General features: G+C 37.0%; 1 protein-coding gene across 1 annotated transcript; it reads left to right on the forward strand.

Moving 5' to 3' along the window:
* The first annotated feature begins 7,817 nt into the window (after positions 1–7,817).
* Positions 7,818–13,338, forward strand: LOC110384179 (zinc finger matrin-type protein 2). The gene is made up of 3 exons (XM_021345325.3): positions 7,818–8,097; positions 8,354–8,595; positions 13,046–13,338. Exons 1-3 carry the CDS (start codon positions 7,983–7,985, stop codon positions 13,283–13,285), a joined length of 597 nt encoding a protein of 198 aa, XP_021201000.1. The 5' UTR covers positions 7,818–7,982; the 3' UTR covers positions 13,286–13,338.
* The last annotated feature ends 1,505 nt before the right edge of the window (positions 13,339–14,843 follow it).

Genomic DNA, 14,843 nt, shown 5'->3' on the forward strand with positions numbered 1-14,843 from the left:
TGTCGCTTTTACAACGAATTAGTGAATGAAAAATATTGGGTCTAAATATTTGCCAATAAAATATTTCCTCAACATTTGATACCAAATAAAGGTTTCAGAAATATATTCGAGGCTGTGGAATTTTATTTAACATTTTTAGGAGAAAATTGCTACCCTCACGGACTCGTAAATAAACGACTAAAGATATGAGAAAAAAGCGTAATAAGCGCTGCGATGAAAGAAACTTGATGTGAATGTGTTATGTTTTCACGCACATGATTTCCGGTAAAACTGTTTATATAAGAGATTGGTTGAGGCCCGAACCTCGCCTTACTTAATTACTACTGAAACTTTGTACCCAAAGCTACGAAATACGCAAGGACGTCCCTTGCGTCCATGATATCATAAATACTTTAAAACTCATTATGTATGGGTCAACCTATCAGAAATATGCCACAACGATCCTTTAAGTTTGAAACTCCGACCTTCGAAAATCTAAAACTTACAGGTACAATATTTTTTTCAGTATTTATTTAAAATTATTGCCCAACACCCAGACATCGTTATTTTTAACAATATCCATTAAATTCAACCAGGTATATTTTTTTGTCGTTAAGACCTAATAAAGTCACCTACTTGCTACCAATTTGTCGAAACATGGACCTAATGTTACTGTGTAGGAACTGTACCCAAGCGGGAAGACTTACTTATTATATTTAGACTTAATTAGAAACCTTACTCTGCGTCTCTTTTGATGTCATTTCCAGAATTCGCATTATTTCAAGGTTCTTTTATAACGCTTCAAACTACTTTAGACAATGTTAAGCGCCTTCTGATGGACTTTATGTCAAAACTACGGACAAATGCTTCGCGAATTTTAATTGGGGAACAAAAATGTTCAATGGTTTCTTTGTGAAATTATAACAACATTTTTTTGATGAGTTAGAGAGAAGTCCGAATTAGAGTTGATAATATTAGATTAAATTATTATTTTATTAAGTAGCAAAAGATACATTTTTATGACCATCGAGTACTCTTTAAGTATATGACTTCCTATCAGCATCGGCAACTTCGGCGGTTTATATTAGCATAGGTACTTAGATGTAAAGATCCATCTATACAGACCTATAAGAGGTAACATAGAGCAAAGATACGGGACATTTATAGCTAACATTAACAGTTGAGCATCACGGCACGAGTGCACACAAATGGTAGCAGTCCTTCTTCAATGGCTCCTATACTGCTTTACGCTCGCTTGCCTCTCAGACATGCAATATTGCGATATAGGTCAATAATACTACTTATGTAATGTATATAAAAAGATAATAAGTACATATCGTATTAATTGAACAACATGCATCACTACACCATGTGGCACATCAATCATAAATACCGAGTACCTTCGAAATAAATATTTATTATATATCGCAGTCCAATCCCACAACCCATCATATCTCCCCTACACGCATTAATTTTACCGTCCGAAAATACAAATTGGTGCGTCATTTAAAACACAAGGGATGATACGAAAATGTACCATTTTGAGACCGTTTTCATTTGTTTTTTATCACCATCCTTTCCCTGTTTCTTTTTATACTTATTGGATTTCATTTTATGAACAATATATCCTTTATTAGGACATTTGAATTTTATTAAACCAATTAGATATTGAAAGGAAATTAAAGCAAAATATCTGGGTTATTAGGTACTCAGAACAAAATGTTATTGAATTCTATTCAGAAGAACTTTTCAGTTATAAAGCATTTATTTTTATATTGTGAGACAAGGCTATAACGACCTGTCGGCTGTCTATCGGCCGCCACGATGCACTTATTCCCGGTAACAATCACCGAACACATTCCGCCTGTGGCTTGCAATTGTTTGAACTAAACCACAACAAACGCACGTACAATACTTAGGAACAGTTTACTAACACGTAGCTCGGACTATCCTGGTATTTAGGAAAGGTAAACACTACTGGTAGGAACGTGAGGAGATTTATTTCAATGTGAAAAGTGCTTCGGGTGTTAAATATTTAATAATATGCTCCTAATTAATTATTAAACGGTTTTATTTAGCTCACCCAGTTTGTTTTATTCATTCTTGGGTCAAATTTAGTAATTCAAATTTCACCCTCTTCCTGTCAACCGATTAATCTGAAATTTTGTATACACCTTTAATTCCGATGACAATACAATATAGTAATATCAATAACATTGTAAATCCAATATGGCCGCCGGCACAAAATGGCGGATAACGTAGATTTTATCAATCCCATCAATATGGGTATCAAATGAAAGGGCTCAACAAGCAGAATACAATATACTATAAAAAATTGAAATCCAAGATGGCGGCCGCTACAAAATGGCGGATAACGTAGGTTTTATCAATCCCATCAATATGGATATCAAATGAAAGTTCTCAACCAGTAGAATACAATGTACTATATAAAATTAAAATCCAAGATGGCAGCCTCTACAAAATGGCGGATAACTTAGGTTTTATAAATCCCATAAACATGGGTATCAAATGAAAGGTCTCAACAAGTAGAATACAATTTACTATGCAAAATTGAAATCTAAGATGGCGGGTAACGTAGGTTTTATCAATCCCATCAATATGGGTATCAAATGAAAGTTCTCAACCAGTAGAATACAATGTACTATATAAAATTAAAATCCAAGATGGCGGCCTCTACAAAATGGCGGATAACTTAGGTTCATTTGATACCCATGTTGATGGGTCTCAACAAGTAGAATACAATTTACTATGCAAAATTGAAATCTAAGATGGCCGCCGCTACCAAATGGCTGATAACAATTTTTTATCAATCCCACCAATATGGGTATCAAATGAAAGGGCTTCACAAGTAGAAAACTGTCAGTAATTCCAGCGGGCCCAACAGGGCCAAGGCCTGCCTGGGCTGCGAGATTGTTCGAAAGAGTTACCGCGGCCCTGGTACATAAAAGGCCTACGACGGAACAAAACGGTTCTTAGTCAAGAGTCTGGCACTCCCTCACCGCTGCTGACCCACAGCAGGAGAGGTCATGTGATGATTTTTGGGGTCGTTAAAAAAAAAGTATCTGGAAGGGCTATGTATTGAGGAATTAGATTGTAATAAATTGTCAGGTAAGAGACCGTGTAATAATGATGCACTAAATGAATTAGATAGAATGAGGAATATTCGGTAGGCATTTTCATTAAATACTAAAACTAGAAAATAAAAATCGGTAAAAAAACTTTTAAGTTAAACGGTTTTATCTTATGTGCACTGAAAACTAGAAAATAAAAAAATAGTTACTTACCTGTCAACCTACGTAGGTGGTCCCGGTCATATTAGACTAAAATAAAAACGTGGGGCCCCTGTGAAATCCTACCTATGGCAAAGCATATCTTTATACTTTGGTAGATCATGAGCTACGGCTGATTATTGATTGTCAAAATCTCCAGTTACGATTATAGTAAGTCGATGCAATCCACACCTATTATACCTCTAGAAGAGAGTACTACAGCAATAGTTAATGGGCCCCACGTTTTTATTTTAGTCTAATATGACCGGGACCACCTACGTAGGTTGACAGGTAAGTAACTATTTTTTTATTTTCTAGTTTTCAGTGCACATAAGATAAAACCGTTTAACTTAAAAGTTTTTTTTACCGATTTTTTTCTTTCGAACTCTAGTTTTCTAATAACATTATAAACTAATTTAGTAAGTATACCAACCACTACAGGGAAAATGTTCTTGTTAGTCAGTAACTAACAGTGAGCAGCTTCGTACTTATCGGTGATCAAGTAATTTTCCGGGCGAATTGCCAAAATGTGCCGAGTTAATGAAGTGATGGTACGGTGGTCATAAAATAATACTCTCATTTTCACCAAATTCTTCATAATCATAATATACGAAATTCGATCTCCCGATTTGGGCAGAATTTTATCGTTCGAAAAGTAGCTGTAAATCAATAAAACTAATAACAAATGTTCCTATTGGTCTATATAACACCTGCATTATGGCTGTGACAGCTGAGAATACGTACAAAGATAGTTTTAGGAGTAAGAGAGTCGGGTCTCGAGAGCTGTCGATAAAATTCCATTCCAAATTGTTTTCAATATGTTTTATCGGAATGTGATAGTGAGCAACGGTTCTGAGAGAATTTTCCTTGAAATTGTGTTGATATGATTCATTTTATACCATGCTAAATGAATGTCATTTGTGCTTTGTCTGTAACGCAGTACCTATATATGGCTTTACTAGATTTGCCGAAAAATGGCCGAAACGAGCCGATGGTTATGAATAAATGATTGAGTTTAGAGTATTGATCTTTCAGCTAGAAAAGCGTTATGCCGTGAACTGTATATTTTTGTTTCGAGTTGGTTTTAAAAATGATGTGGCGTTCCTGTTAGCTGAATTTTATTGGTGAAAAATAGCGTTAACAGGAAAATACTCTATCTATTGATAAGTGAATAGAGTCGAATATTAAGTTTCATATTTCATGATGTAGGTACCTGTATCAAGATTTATTAGAAATTCCTCGCTTTGTGATAGGTGAATTAAGTTTGCTCGTGGTTTATATTAAGATAGATTGTAGCAACGACCAACTTAATATCAATAAATATTTTGTTGCGAAAACTAGTCAGTAGGTACGTAGGTACCTACTGTTTGATTACTTAAAACCATTGTTAAACGCTTTTATTAAAAATGTTGATAAGCCTGTATCTGCTGCTATCTTAGTAAAATACCTACTCACCTGAGCTCATAAGTAATAACGAGTTCGATATCAGAACATATATTCCCGTTCGCGGTCCGACGTCGTTATAAATATTCAACGAAACAATCGAACCTCATTATACGTTAGAAGGTAAGATAGAGATGATTTATTGAAGCAGAAACAGCCGGGGGCGTTCTCTCCGGCTCGCTCGATGCCGGCCGCAACACCTAGACATCTCATGCAAATCCCTAGTGACATGTTTTACATCCACACAGTTCAACGAACATTACCGCCGCGCCGCTTCAATGTTGTCAAACCAATTCGACCCAAGATTACATCCATTATAACTTGTAATTCGTCCTTACTTCACTCTACATTTTCCGCTTGAAATATTATAAATGACCTCCGGTTATAACACATCAACCGTTAAAATATTAAGCGAAAGTATCACGGTAAGTGGTGATAAATAACGCCGGTATCTCACACACATTAACTCTAACATAGATCCAAGTCGCAAAGTATCCCAGTGTCTACTTACGAACTCATCTTTATAATGGCTCCCTTTATACTCTGAAAAAGAGGCTTTTTACGTTAAGAACCAACGATTTAGCGTTAGCTTAATGACTGTTAAGGTGATGACGTGTAAAGAAAATTGTGCCAATTTATTTGGTGAAGTCAATTTGTCACACACTCGACGTGTGTTGGATCTCGCTTCACGGGTTCACCCTTCCTCGTCAATTCTTTCAGGCTATGTCCCCCTCGCGGGACCAATGCAATTTACATTGGAAGCGACTGAAAAAAAAACGGTTTACTTTAAACGGTGTCTAGTAATTCCTAGGTGAGTATAAACCAGTTTTGAACAGTCTGTAGATAAGTAGGTGCCATTATTGTTAACTTGTTATATGTACGAACATAGACAAGATAAAAGACAAACTACAACAGGCACAAAATACGTTAGCTACATTTTAACTACATTCTTCTCACCTTTTTCGATACCTCTTCGAAGCCACATTGTAGCCAAATCATAGGCATCTCGTAGCCGTTTCGTAGCATTATTATAACTTCGTAGCTGCGTAGTATACTGTATCTGGTAGTAGACGTAGGTACATGTCGTTTACAAAATATTTTTATTATTCCCTGCAAAAAAACTTGTTTTGATGTCAGTTGACCTGAAAAGAAGCTGAGACAGAGGCTTTATAAGTTATTTTCTTTACTAGGTATAATTATGTTTAAACCCATTATTCAACTTACGTTTACGAATCGTGTATGAACTTGTGTCACTAAAACATAATAGGTAAGTATAACTTAGAACAAAAATATAAAATATTTAAAGAATAAACTCTACAAAAAATGAAGCCAATATTTACTTTAATAAATAAACTACGTAGGTACTACAGCAAAAAAACAAGAGACATGATAGATAACTGCTATCTCGCCGGCAAAAAGGGCAAAATGAAGAAATTTCTCGTCATAATAATATTATAGTCATGCCATGTGTCACGGTCGGGCGGCCGCGCTCGTTCTCTTCATGACGTCACTTCGTCAGGCTTCTTGTCCCAAATCGCGTCGCATTAACCCATGCTTGTCTATGAGCACTGCTGTGTTATATTCTGCTAAATCTACAACATTTTCGTATGTATTTTATTTCCCTACACAGGTTGAGGTTTTCAGCTGACTACGCCAAGAGGTATATGTTTTATAGAAGTGCATGGATATGAATTGATAAAAGCGTGGAATTAGACTCCAATTAAATATTTGTAAGATGAACCGTTGTAATGCCAGTTAGTGGGTACCAAGATAACTAGCTTTAGAAAGTACCATACCAATAATGACAATTTGCAGCAAGTTCCTACTATATGATTTAAGTGCTTATCTACCTAAATATTTCACAGTCCTAGCCTCCTCAAATTATCACACAGTGTGGTAAGCTAATAAATCACTGATGCTTGCTATCTATGACAAGTAGATAAATAATCTTTGGTTAATGATCATGTCCAGAGGTAATCTGCATTTAGGATAACGGGTCAAGAATTATGGCCAACTTTTTTCTTTTATAGCGCAATAATTTCGCACCGTTTCGCAAGCCCTATTGCTACGAAATCCGCGCTTGCACCTAAATACAAGCTGAAATCGATTAAATAACATTCAAAGCCAATAAATTGATGTTCTTACAACGTTATAGGAGTGTCGGTCCCTCATCAACTCTTTTTATTGGATACTCAGCGTTGAGCGTCATTACCCCCATCAGTTTTTCCCGCTCCCTTCGTAATGTCGTCACTTTGCCTCATCAGCCGTTCCTCGGACTTGTATTAGGTAGGTACTCTGATGACCATTTATTAGGATTTTGTTTGATGCTGCTGCTTCATTTATTTAAAAATACAAATACTTACCTACATTATATACCCGGGCAACACCTATTATTGTTATTAGCTCGTGGTTTTTACCTTTTTATTAGGGTGCGTCCACATCTGGCGAATGCGCCGCGAATGCGCAGCACGCGAGCCGATCGCGAGCTGTCCGCGAGCTGCGCGCGTGCAGTCACTGCAATAGTTCGGTGCGCCTCTTTAGCGCAACTCACGCAAGGCTCGTATAGAGCGCGCGAGCGGCGCGCGATCTGCGCGCAATCAGTTCTCGCCCTTACAGTTCCGTATATTGGCTCAGTACTATCGAAGATGGCGGGCGGCGCAGAAGCGGCGCACGAACAAAAATGCACGCGCGCAGCTCGCAGACAGCTCGCGATCGGCTCGCGTGCTGCGCATTCGCCAGATGTGGACGCACCCTTAAATAAAGATACTATACTTACTTAAACATTAATTTGAATAATGTTCTCCTTCCTTACTGCAGTTTATATGTGAGTAGCGTCATCTTGCTTAAGTTAAATGAACTAAAACCCGTACATATCTGAGCCCGAACTGAGATAAATGATCATTCAGGAGAGAACACCATAACTAAGCTGCTTTCTTGGAGAGTTGTTTTTTTACTAACTCAAACATCAATTCCACGTTTAAGTAGCAGCACATTTTGAAATCCGTAATACATTCAAACAATCTCGATTAATATGCAAGGTTCCCAAAAGGGTGCTTATAAAAAAAAATTGTTCACAAACGCTTTGTCGATGGAAATAAAAGTGACAGTGACATTTTATGACATGTCAATTATGTCAAATTAAATTCACAAAACACTGCCCTCGTTTTAGCGTTGCGTGTATTTTTATTGTTGAGGAAATAAATAACAAATATAAACAGAAGCAATACAACTATTTTTCCGTGCCCTTAGACATAGACACAATCCGCCAAGATGACGATGAGACCAGATGATCATCGTAGAAAATGGGATAAAGATGAATTCGAAAGAATTGCAGCAGATCGGTTAAAAGCTGAAATAGAAGAAGAAGAACGTGCTAAAAAGAAAGGTAATCTTACTCACCTGTCAATAAGACCATATTTTGTAAGGCAACAGCCTCAACAGTGAACCCTCATTACATTAGCAAACAACAGAAGCAACTTTTAAAGAAACAAGTTTGATGTAAAAACCTTTCATTGTTCTGAGTTATACCGCGTTGTTCAAACCCGTTGACATATTTAACGTCTCCACTCGTTTAGTATATCAAATATAATATCATTTGTCATCTTACAACAATAACTAATCAATATCATGGAACGTTTCAGCCCCACCTATAAAGAGAGAGCTCCTTAAACAACGAGACTACAAAGTTGACTTAGACTCCAAGCTTGGTAAAAGCGTTGTGATCACAAAGAATACACCGACCTCGCAGTCTGGAGGTTACTATTGCAATGTCTGTGATTGTGTTGTCAAAGACTCTATCAACTTTTTGGACCACATCAATGGCAAGAAACATCAACGTAATCTTGGCATGTCCATGAAAATTGAAAGGAGTTCATTGGATCAGGTTTGTAGATACAATTAATTTTACATCCTCTGAGCCTTTTCCCCAACTATGTTGGGGGCGGCTTCCAGTCTAACCGGATGTAGCTGAGTACTAGTGCTTTACAAGAAGCGACTGCCCTGCCTGACCTCTTCAACCCAGTTACCCGGGTAGCCCAATACCCCTTGGTTAGACTGGTGTCAGACTTACTGATACCAGTCAGTCGGTCAGTGGTAGATACAATTTATTTGTGTAGTGAAATGGAGCCCATATAGGGCTGCCATCCGTCCGGGTTTCCCCGGATTTGTCCATGTTTTGTCCGGGCGGATTTTCAAGAAGCGTCCGGGGAAAACCCGGACACTTTTCATGTAAGAAAGCACCTTACTGTATTTACGTATTTATCGGCATTATGGTACAAAACACTAACTTCATTCGGTGTAAGAGCAGTCCGGGGAAGAAATGCGATTTACGTCAAATGTCTGGGTTTTTTTTTAATCTTTGTCCGGGCTTAGCGAAATTCGAGATGGCAGCCCTAAGCCCGTACCTAATAAACATGGCATAAAGTAAATCCAAGTTAAAACTGTTTATGACAGTGTATTGGTATTCCTTTCTTATTCCTTGATGTAACCTTTTACTGTGTTTATTATTATGAGGGAAAGGAAATATATTATCATTGATGATGTTTAGTAATTATTCTTATCTTATTTATTTAAGCTTTATTTGTCTTCATAACAGTACATTTGTTATAGAATTTCACATTTTTAATTGTTTATTTGTTACTGTTATGTAGTCCCTCTAGGGTAAAAGCCTCCTCCAGCTTAAGCCACTTGTCCCGGTCTTTGGCAGTTAGCATCCATTCATCTCCTGCTATACTCTTGATGTCATCTACCCATCGCTTTCTTGGTCGACCTTTGCTCCTCTTTCCTATAGGGCCTTTCCACTTTGTAGTAGTATAGGTCCATCTTCTGTCCTGGTATCTAGCTATGTGTCCTGCCCATTTCCATTTTTGTCTAAGACTGTGCTGTAGTGCGTCTGTTATTTTTGTTCTATCTCGGATGTCTGTGTTCCGTGTTTTCTGGATTTTCCTTAATTTTAAGATGCTTCTTTCCATGGCATGTTGGCAGGACTGAATTTTGTTTTTCACCTTTTCTGTGTAGACCCAGGTTTGGCTTGCATAAGTTAGGCTTGGGAGAATGCATGAATCCATTATTATTTTTTTCATCTGTAGACTGCATTTCCCCTTAAGGATTTCCTTTTGTGACCAGTATTTCCTCCATGCGATATTTATTCTTCTATCTATTTCATTTTCATTACAGTTTGATTCGAAAGAAATCTGTTTTCCTAAGTATACATAGTCTTTTACATATTCTATGGGTTTGCCTTCTATTTCTATTTCTTTCATGGAGCTGTTAGTCATAATTTTGGTTTTCTGTGCATTCATTTCAAGTCCCACTTTCTTACTTTCGATGTTCAGGCTATGTAGCAGGTTCTTTAGTTCTGTTGCAGATTCGCTGAAAAGGACTATGTCATCCGCAAATCGTAGGTGTGTTAGTCTTGTGTTTAGTATCCATATGCCTTTGTTTTTCCACTCTAGGTTCTGGAATATGTTTTCGAGGACAGCTATAAATAGTTTGGGTGAGAGAGGATCCCCTTGTCTCACTCCTCTACCAATTTTGAACTCCTCTCCTTACCTGTCTAGTTTTATTTGGCTTGTACCCTTTTCATAGATATTTTTCAGCACATTAATATATTTTTCGTTGATGTTGTTCTTGCGCAAGGTCTTCCATATGTACGAGTGCGATATGCTGTCGAAGGCTTTGGAGTAGTCCACAAATGCTATGTACAATGGCATATTGTATTCCTTGTATTTTTCTATGATTTGTTCTGTAGCATGAATGTGGTCCATTGTAGAGTAGTGTGCACGAAAACCCGCCTGCTCCATTGGTTGATTTCTCTCTATGTCTGGGTTGATTCTACTTAGAATGATTGAGGAGAACAGTTTATAGATAGTAGATAGTAAACTTATGGGTCTGTAATTGTTAATGTCCATCGGGTTCCCTTTTTTATATAGCAATATTATGTCTGAGCAGCACCATTGTTTAGGTATTTGTTCCTGTTCTATAATTAGATTAAAGAGCTTTGTCAGATAGGTTACCAGAGCAGGTGCTCCAAGTTTCAAGGCTTCGTTGGGGATACTATCTGGTCCAGGACTTTTTTCGACCTTTAATTTCTTTATATGTAAGTCTGTTTCCCTTTCGGTTATACTTTCCAAGGCAGATTGAGATTCTGTTGTAGTATTAGTTTCTGTTTCCTCATTCTCATCTTCTTGGTCTCTTTCTGTGGCTGGGCTTCTATAGAGATCTGAGTAGAAAACAGTGGCTCGGTGGATTATATCTGCTCTGTCCTTTGTTTCGCCTTTTTCGTCTGTTAGGCCCTGTATCCAGTTTTTATGTGTTGTAAGTTCTTTAAAAGCTCTTTTTGAGCTTCTGAATGTAGTCATATTCCTTTCTATGACATTCCTTCTGTGGATTTCGTAGTCTTTCTTGATTGCTTTGTTAGTTTTTTTGTAGAGTTCCGTTAATTCGCGCCTCATTGCTTTAGATTTTCCTTTTGTGGATAGGAGTTCTGTGCGTCTAGCAATTAGTTTCAACGTTTGGTCACTTACAATTTTGGATTCTTTTTTCCTGGTTTCTTTTCCCATATTTAGACTATTTATGATTGTTTTCTCTAATTCGTTGCTCAGAACTTGTATATCTTCTATGTGATTAGTGGTTTCATACAGTGTTTTTGCATTTTTTTTAAGGTTTCTCACATATGTTTCTTTTTCTTTAGTTGACTTAAGTATGTTGTTTGAGGATTTAAATGACTTTCTGTTAATTTTTGGCATCTGAATATTTATAGAGCACCTTACCATTCTATGGTCCGATGGGAAGCTTATTTTGTTGAGCACCTCTAAGTTTGTGACTATTTTAGGGTTTTTGCTTAGTATGAAGTCTATTTCATTTCTTGTTTTGTGATCGGGGGATATCCAGGTCCATTTTCGAGACTGTTTTTTCTTGAAGTATGTATTCATCACTGACAATTTGTTTTCATAGGCATATTGTATCAGTCGTTCGCCGCTTGCATTTCTTTGCCCATAACCATGTTGTCCCATTATTAGATTTTCTTCAAGTTTAGGCTGGCCGATTTTTGCATTAAAGTCTCCTATTACTAATAGCATCTTATCTGCTTGTTCTTGTGCTTTTTGTATGTCCATGTAGAATTTCTCCCTATCCTCATCACTATAGCTCTCTGTAGGGGCATAAACTTGTATAATTGACATGGGCACATTATTAAATATCAGCTTTAACAAACCGACTCTTTCTGATACACCAATAAAACTTACGATATTTGCTTTCCATTTCTTATTTACTAAGAAGCCTACGCCATGGAGTCCCGCTGTTTCACCTATGTAACAAAAAATGTACTTTTCATGTTCTTCTATATGGTATCCATTTCTTTTAACTTCAGCGAGTCCTATTATGTCCCAATTAATGTTCTCTATTGCGTTGTTTAATTCTAACATTCTTGTTTCTGATGATAATGATCTTATGTTATAGGTGCATATTTTTAAGTTATGTAGTTCATTATTTTCTTTTTTAGAGTTTCCATAATGCCTGTTGTGTTTTTGTTGTTCTCTGGAGTTCTCTGGAGGGTTGTGGTCGGTGACCCCCACGGGGACCAGCCGGCTTGGGGGACTTTTTGTTGAAGTTTCTAGTAGTAGTGTTGTGGTATTTGTTGTGCCGGTGGTCAGTCTTAGTTTTTTGAGATTTCAGTTTGTGAGTTATTTCTGCTACGTTCCACATAGTCGAGAATATTGCTTTTTGGAACACTCCTAGTGAATGAAGGTTTTGAGGTTTCCCTCGAGTTAATTTTCTTTTGGGTTGATGAGTTGGGTGAGCCCGAATCTTCTCTCTTCCTTTTGTCTCTGGCTTTGTCTGTTGGTTTCTTCACTATCAGCTTGTCATGTTTAAAAAAAGCGATGTTACCTTTCTTCGTCTCCTCTTCTAGTTGTGGTTGTAGTTGCTTCCGTTTTTCAATTACTTCCTTAGTATAATCCTCTTTGACATTAATACCAGGTGGGAGGTTAGTCATTATCTGATAAATATAATAATAGTAGTAGTTGTTTTTCTTGACGTGGCCCTCAACTAGATGCACTAGGATAATTTGACATTTATGTTTAATGTTCACAACTATAACTAAGGAGGTCAGATAAGCAGTAGCACGATGTAAAACACTGTTATTCAGTGGCATCCAGTTAGACTGGAAGCTGACCCCAAACTAAGTGGGAATAGGTTAAGGCAGATATTATTAAAAAAACCTCACAACATCTGTGTGTTAAATACTAAGTAAAATCTACTTACATTACGTTCCTACATGTTGAACTACATAGATATAATGTACCCTATTGAAATGCATATAATTCAAATTACAGGTCAAAGCACGATTTGCAATGAACAAGCGTAAACTAGAGGAAAAGAAGCGTGAATATGAGTTAGACACCAGATTAAGGGAAGCCGCTGAAGAAGAAGCCAGGGTTAAGGAACAGCGTCGTGAAAGACGTCGTGACAAGAAACGCAAGCTCATGGAGTCTGAGGATCCTGAAGATAGTCCAGCGCAGTCTGAACTGGCCCAGATAATGGGTTTCTCCGGCTTTGGAGGGTCCAAGAAGTAATGTAGTAGGTTTAGTTAATAATGGTCGTAATTAAAATGTGTTTAATATTTCAACTTTTGTTTTTTTTTCTTTAAACTGCATTCTTAAATCTAAATGAGGAAATATTGATTGATATCTATTATGTATGTATGCAAAATTTCAGCAATAGTTTGCTCTTTCTGTGCTACTTATATCCATTTGCTATTTCATTTAAATGTCTTCAGCTGAAGAGTTTATTTTCTTTTTATAATATAAGAAAGGGTTTAAAAATGCTTTGCATAGCAATCAGGCACTTGATTAATGTGCATTATAATTTATGATTGCCAAGTTTCATCAAAATCCATCCAGTAGATTTTGCGTAGAAACAAAACAGATACCTGCCTACCTTTATGATATGAGGTGTGGCTTATATATGCAACAACGCTACTTATACCTGTCTGACAAATACACCGAAGTCATCATAAAACACATCGTGGTTTAATTAAACATATAAGTAAGTAATGTTGATTTCCACGGAATTACGTGGCGATGACTGGTCATTTCCGTCCGAGTCCACGCCTATGATACAGTGTCCAGTATTCTATTGTATGCATGCTTTCATGCGGAACATGCAACTGAATCGACAAGGTCGTTTCAGTTAATGAAAACACACACGATGCAGGTACCTTCTAGAATCTTATGTTGGTATGAGTAGGTAGTAGCTACTTAGATGAAAATTAGAAAAATGAGCCTGAATTTTTTTTGTCACTTTGAGGACTCAAAAAGCAAACAGGCAACATGGCGTGAGCAGAGAGAGAGAGTAGGAACAGACCCAAAAAAGATAAAAGAGTCCTATCAAATAACAAAAGGAGCAAGCGTGAAGAGAGCAACCCCACATGTGTTTAAATTAGTCGTACTAAATACTGGTTGTGGTATAAAAGACAATCAGCCTTGCTTATAAAAAATCTAATCATCTTCTAAGCATAATTTTAAATAATTACTAATTAAGTAGTGATTAAATGTTAGTTAAGACATACTTAAGCAACGTTTATAAGTCATAATTTTCTTAAACAGCCCTTAAGTATTAATTATTATTTAATTCACGTTTATAAGTAGGTAGGTAAGTACCTATGCAGGGTGCGAACAGGCTGAGTTGGTAAACAAAGCTGCCACCGTGCGTGCTATCGATTGTACGCGCTTATCTCAAGACGTGCTGGGCCCCGATTCTCCTAAGTTAATAATGTCAAAATCGAATCGCAATATGATCGCAATAGCAGTTTTAACCATATCGGGCATTCTGCTGCTAATATAAGACCAATCGTAATCCAACGACATTCGATTGGTGTGCGATTGGTCTGCTATTTTGGTGATTTTGGTCTATACGGTAGTTTGCTGTACAATCATTTTGCAATCGTAAATCATTTGCAGACAAAATGATTCATTATTGAATGACAGAAAAGGATAAAAACGTTTATTTCAAAGAAAAAATAGCGGAATGCCACATACGCTTTAATAGTAATCGAGTCGGGATTGGATCTCAGTCGAATCGAGTCGAACGTCAATCGAAGGTCGCTTAAGTAAAATTAGGAGAATCGGGCCC

This window comes from Helicoverpa armigera, chromosome 4 (genome assembly GCF_030705265.1).
Source record: "Helicoverpa armigera isolate CAAS_96S chromosome 4, ASM3070526v1, whole genome shotgun sequence".
NCBI lineage: Eukaryota > Metazoa > Arthropoda > Insecta > Lepidoptera > Noctuidae > Helicoverpa > Helicoverpa armigera.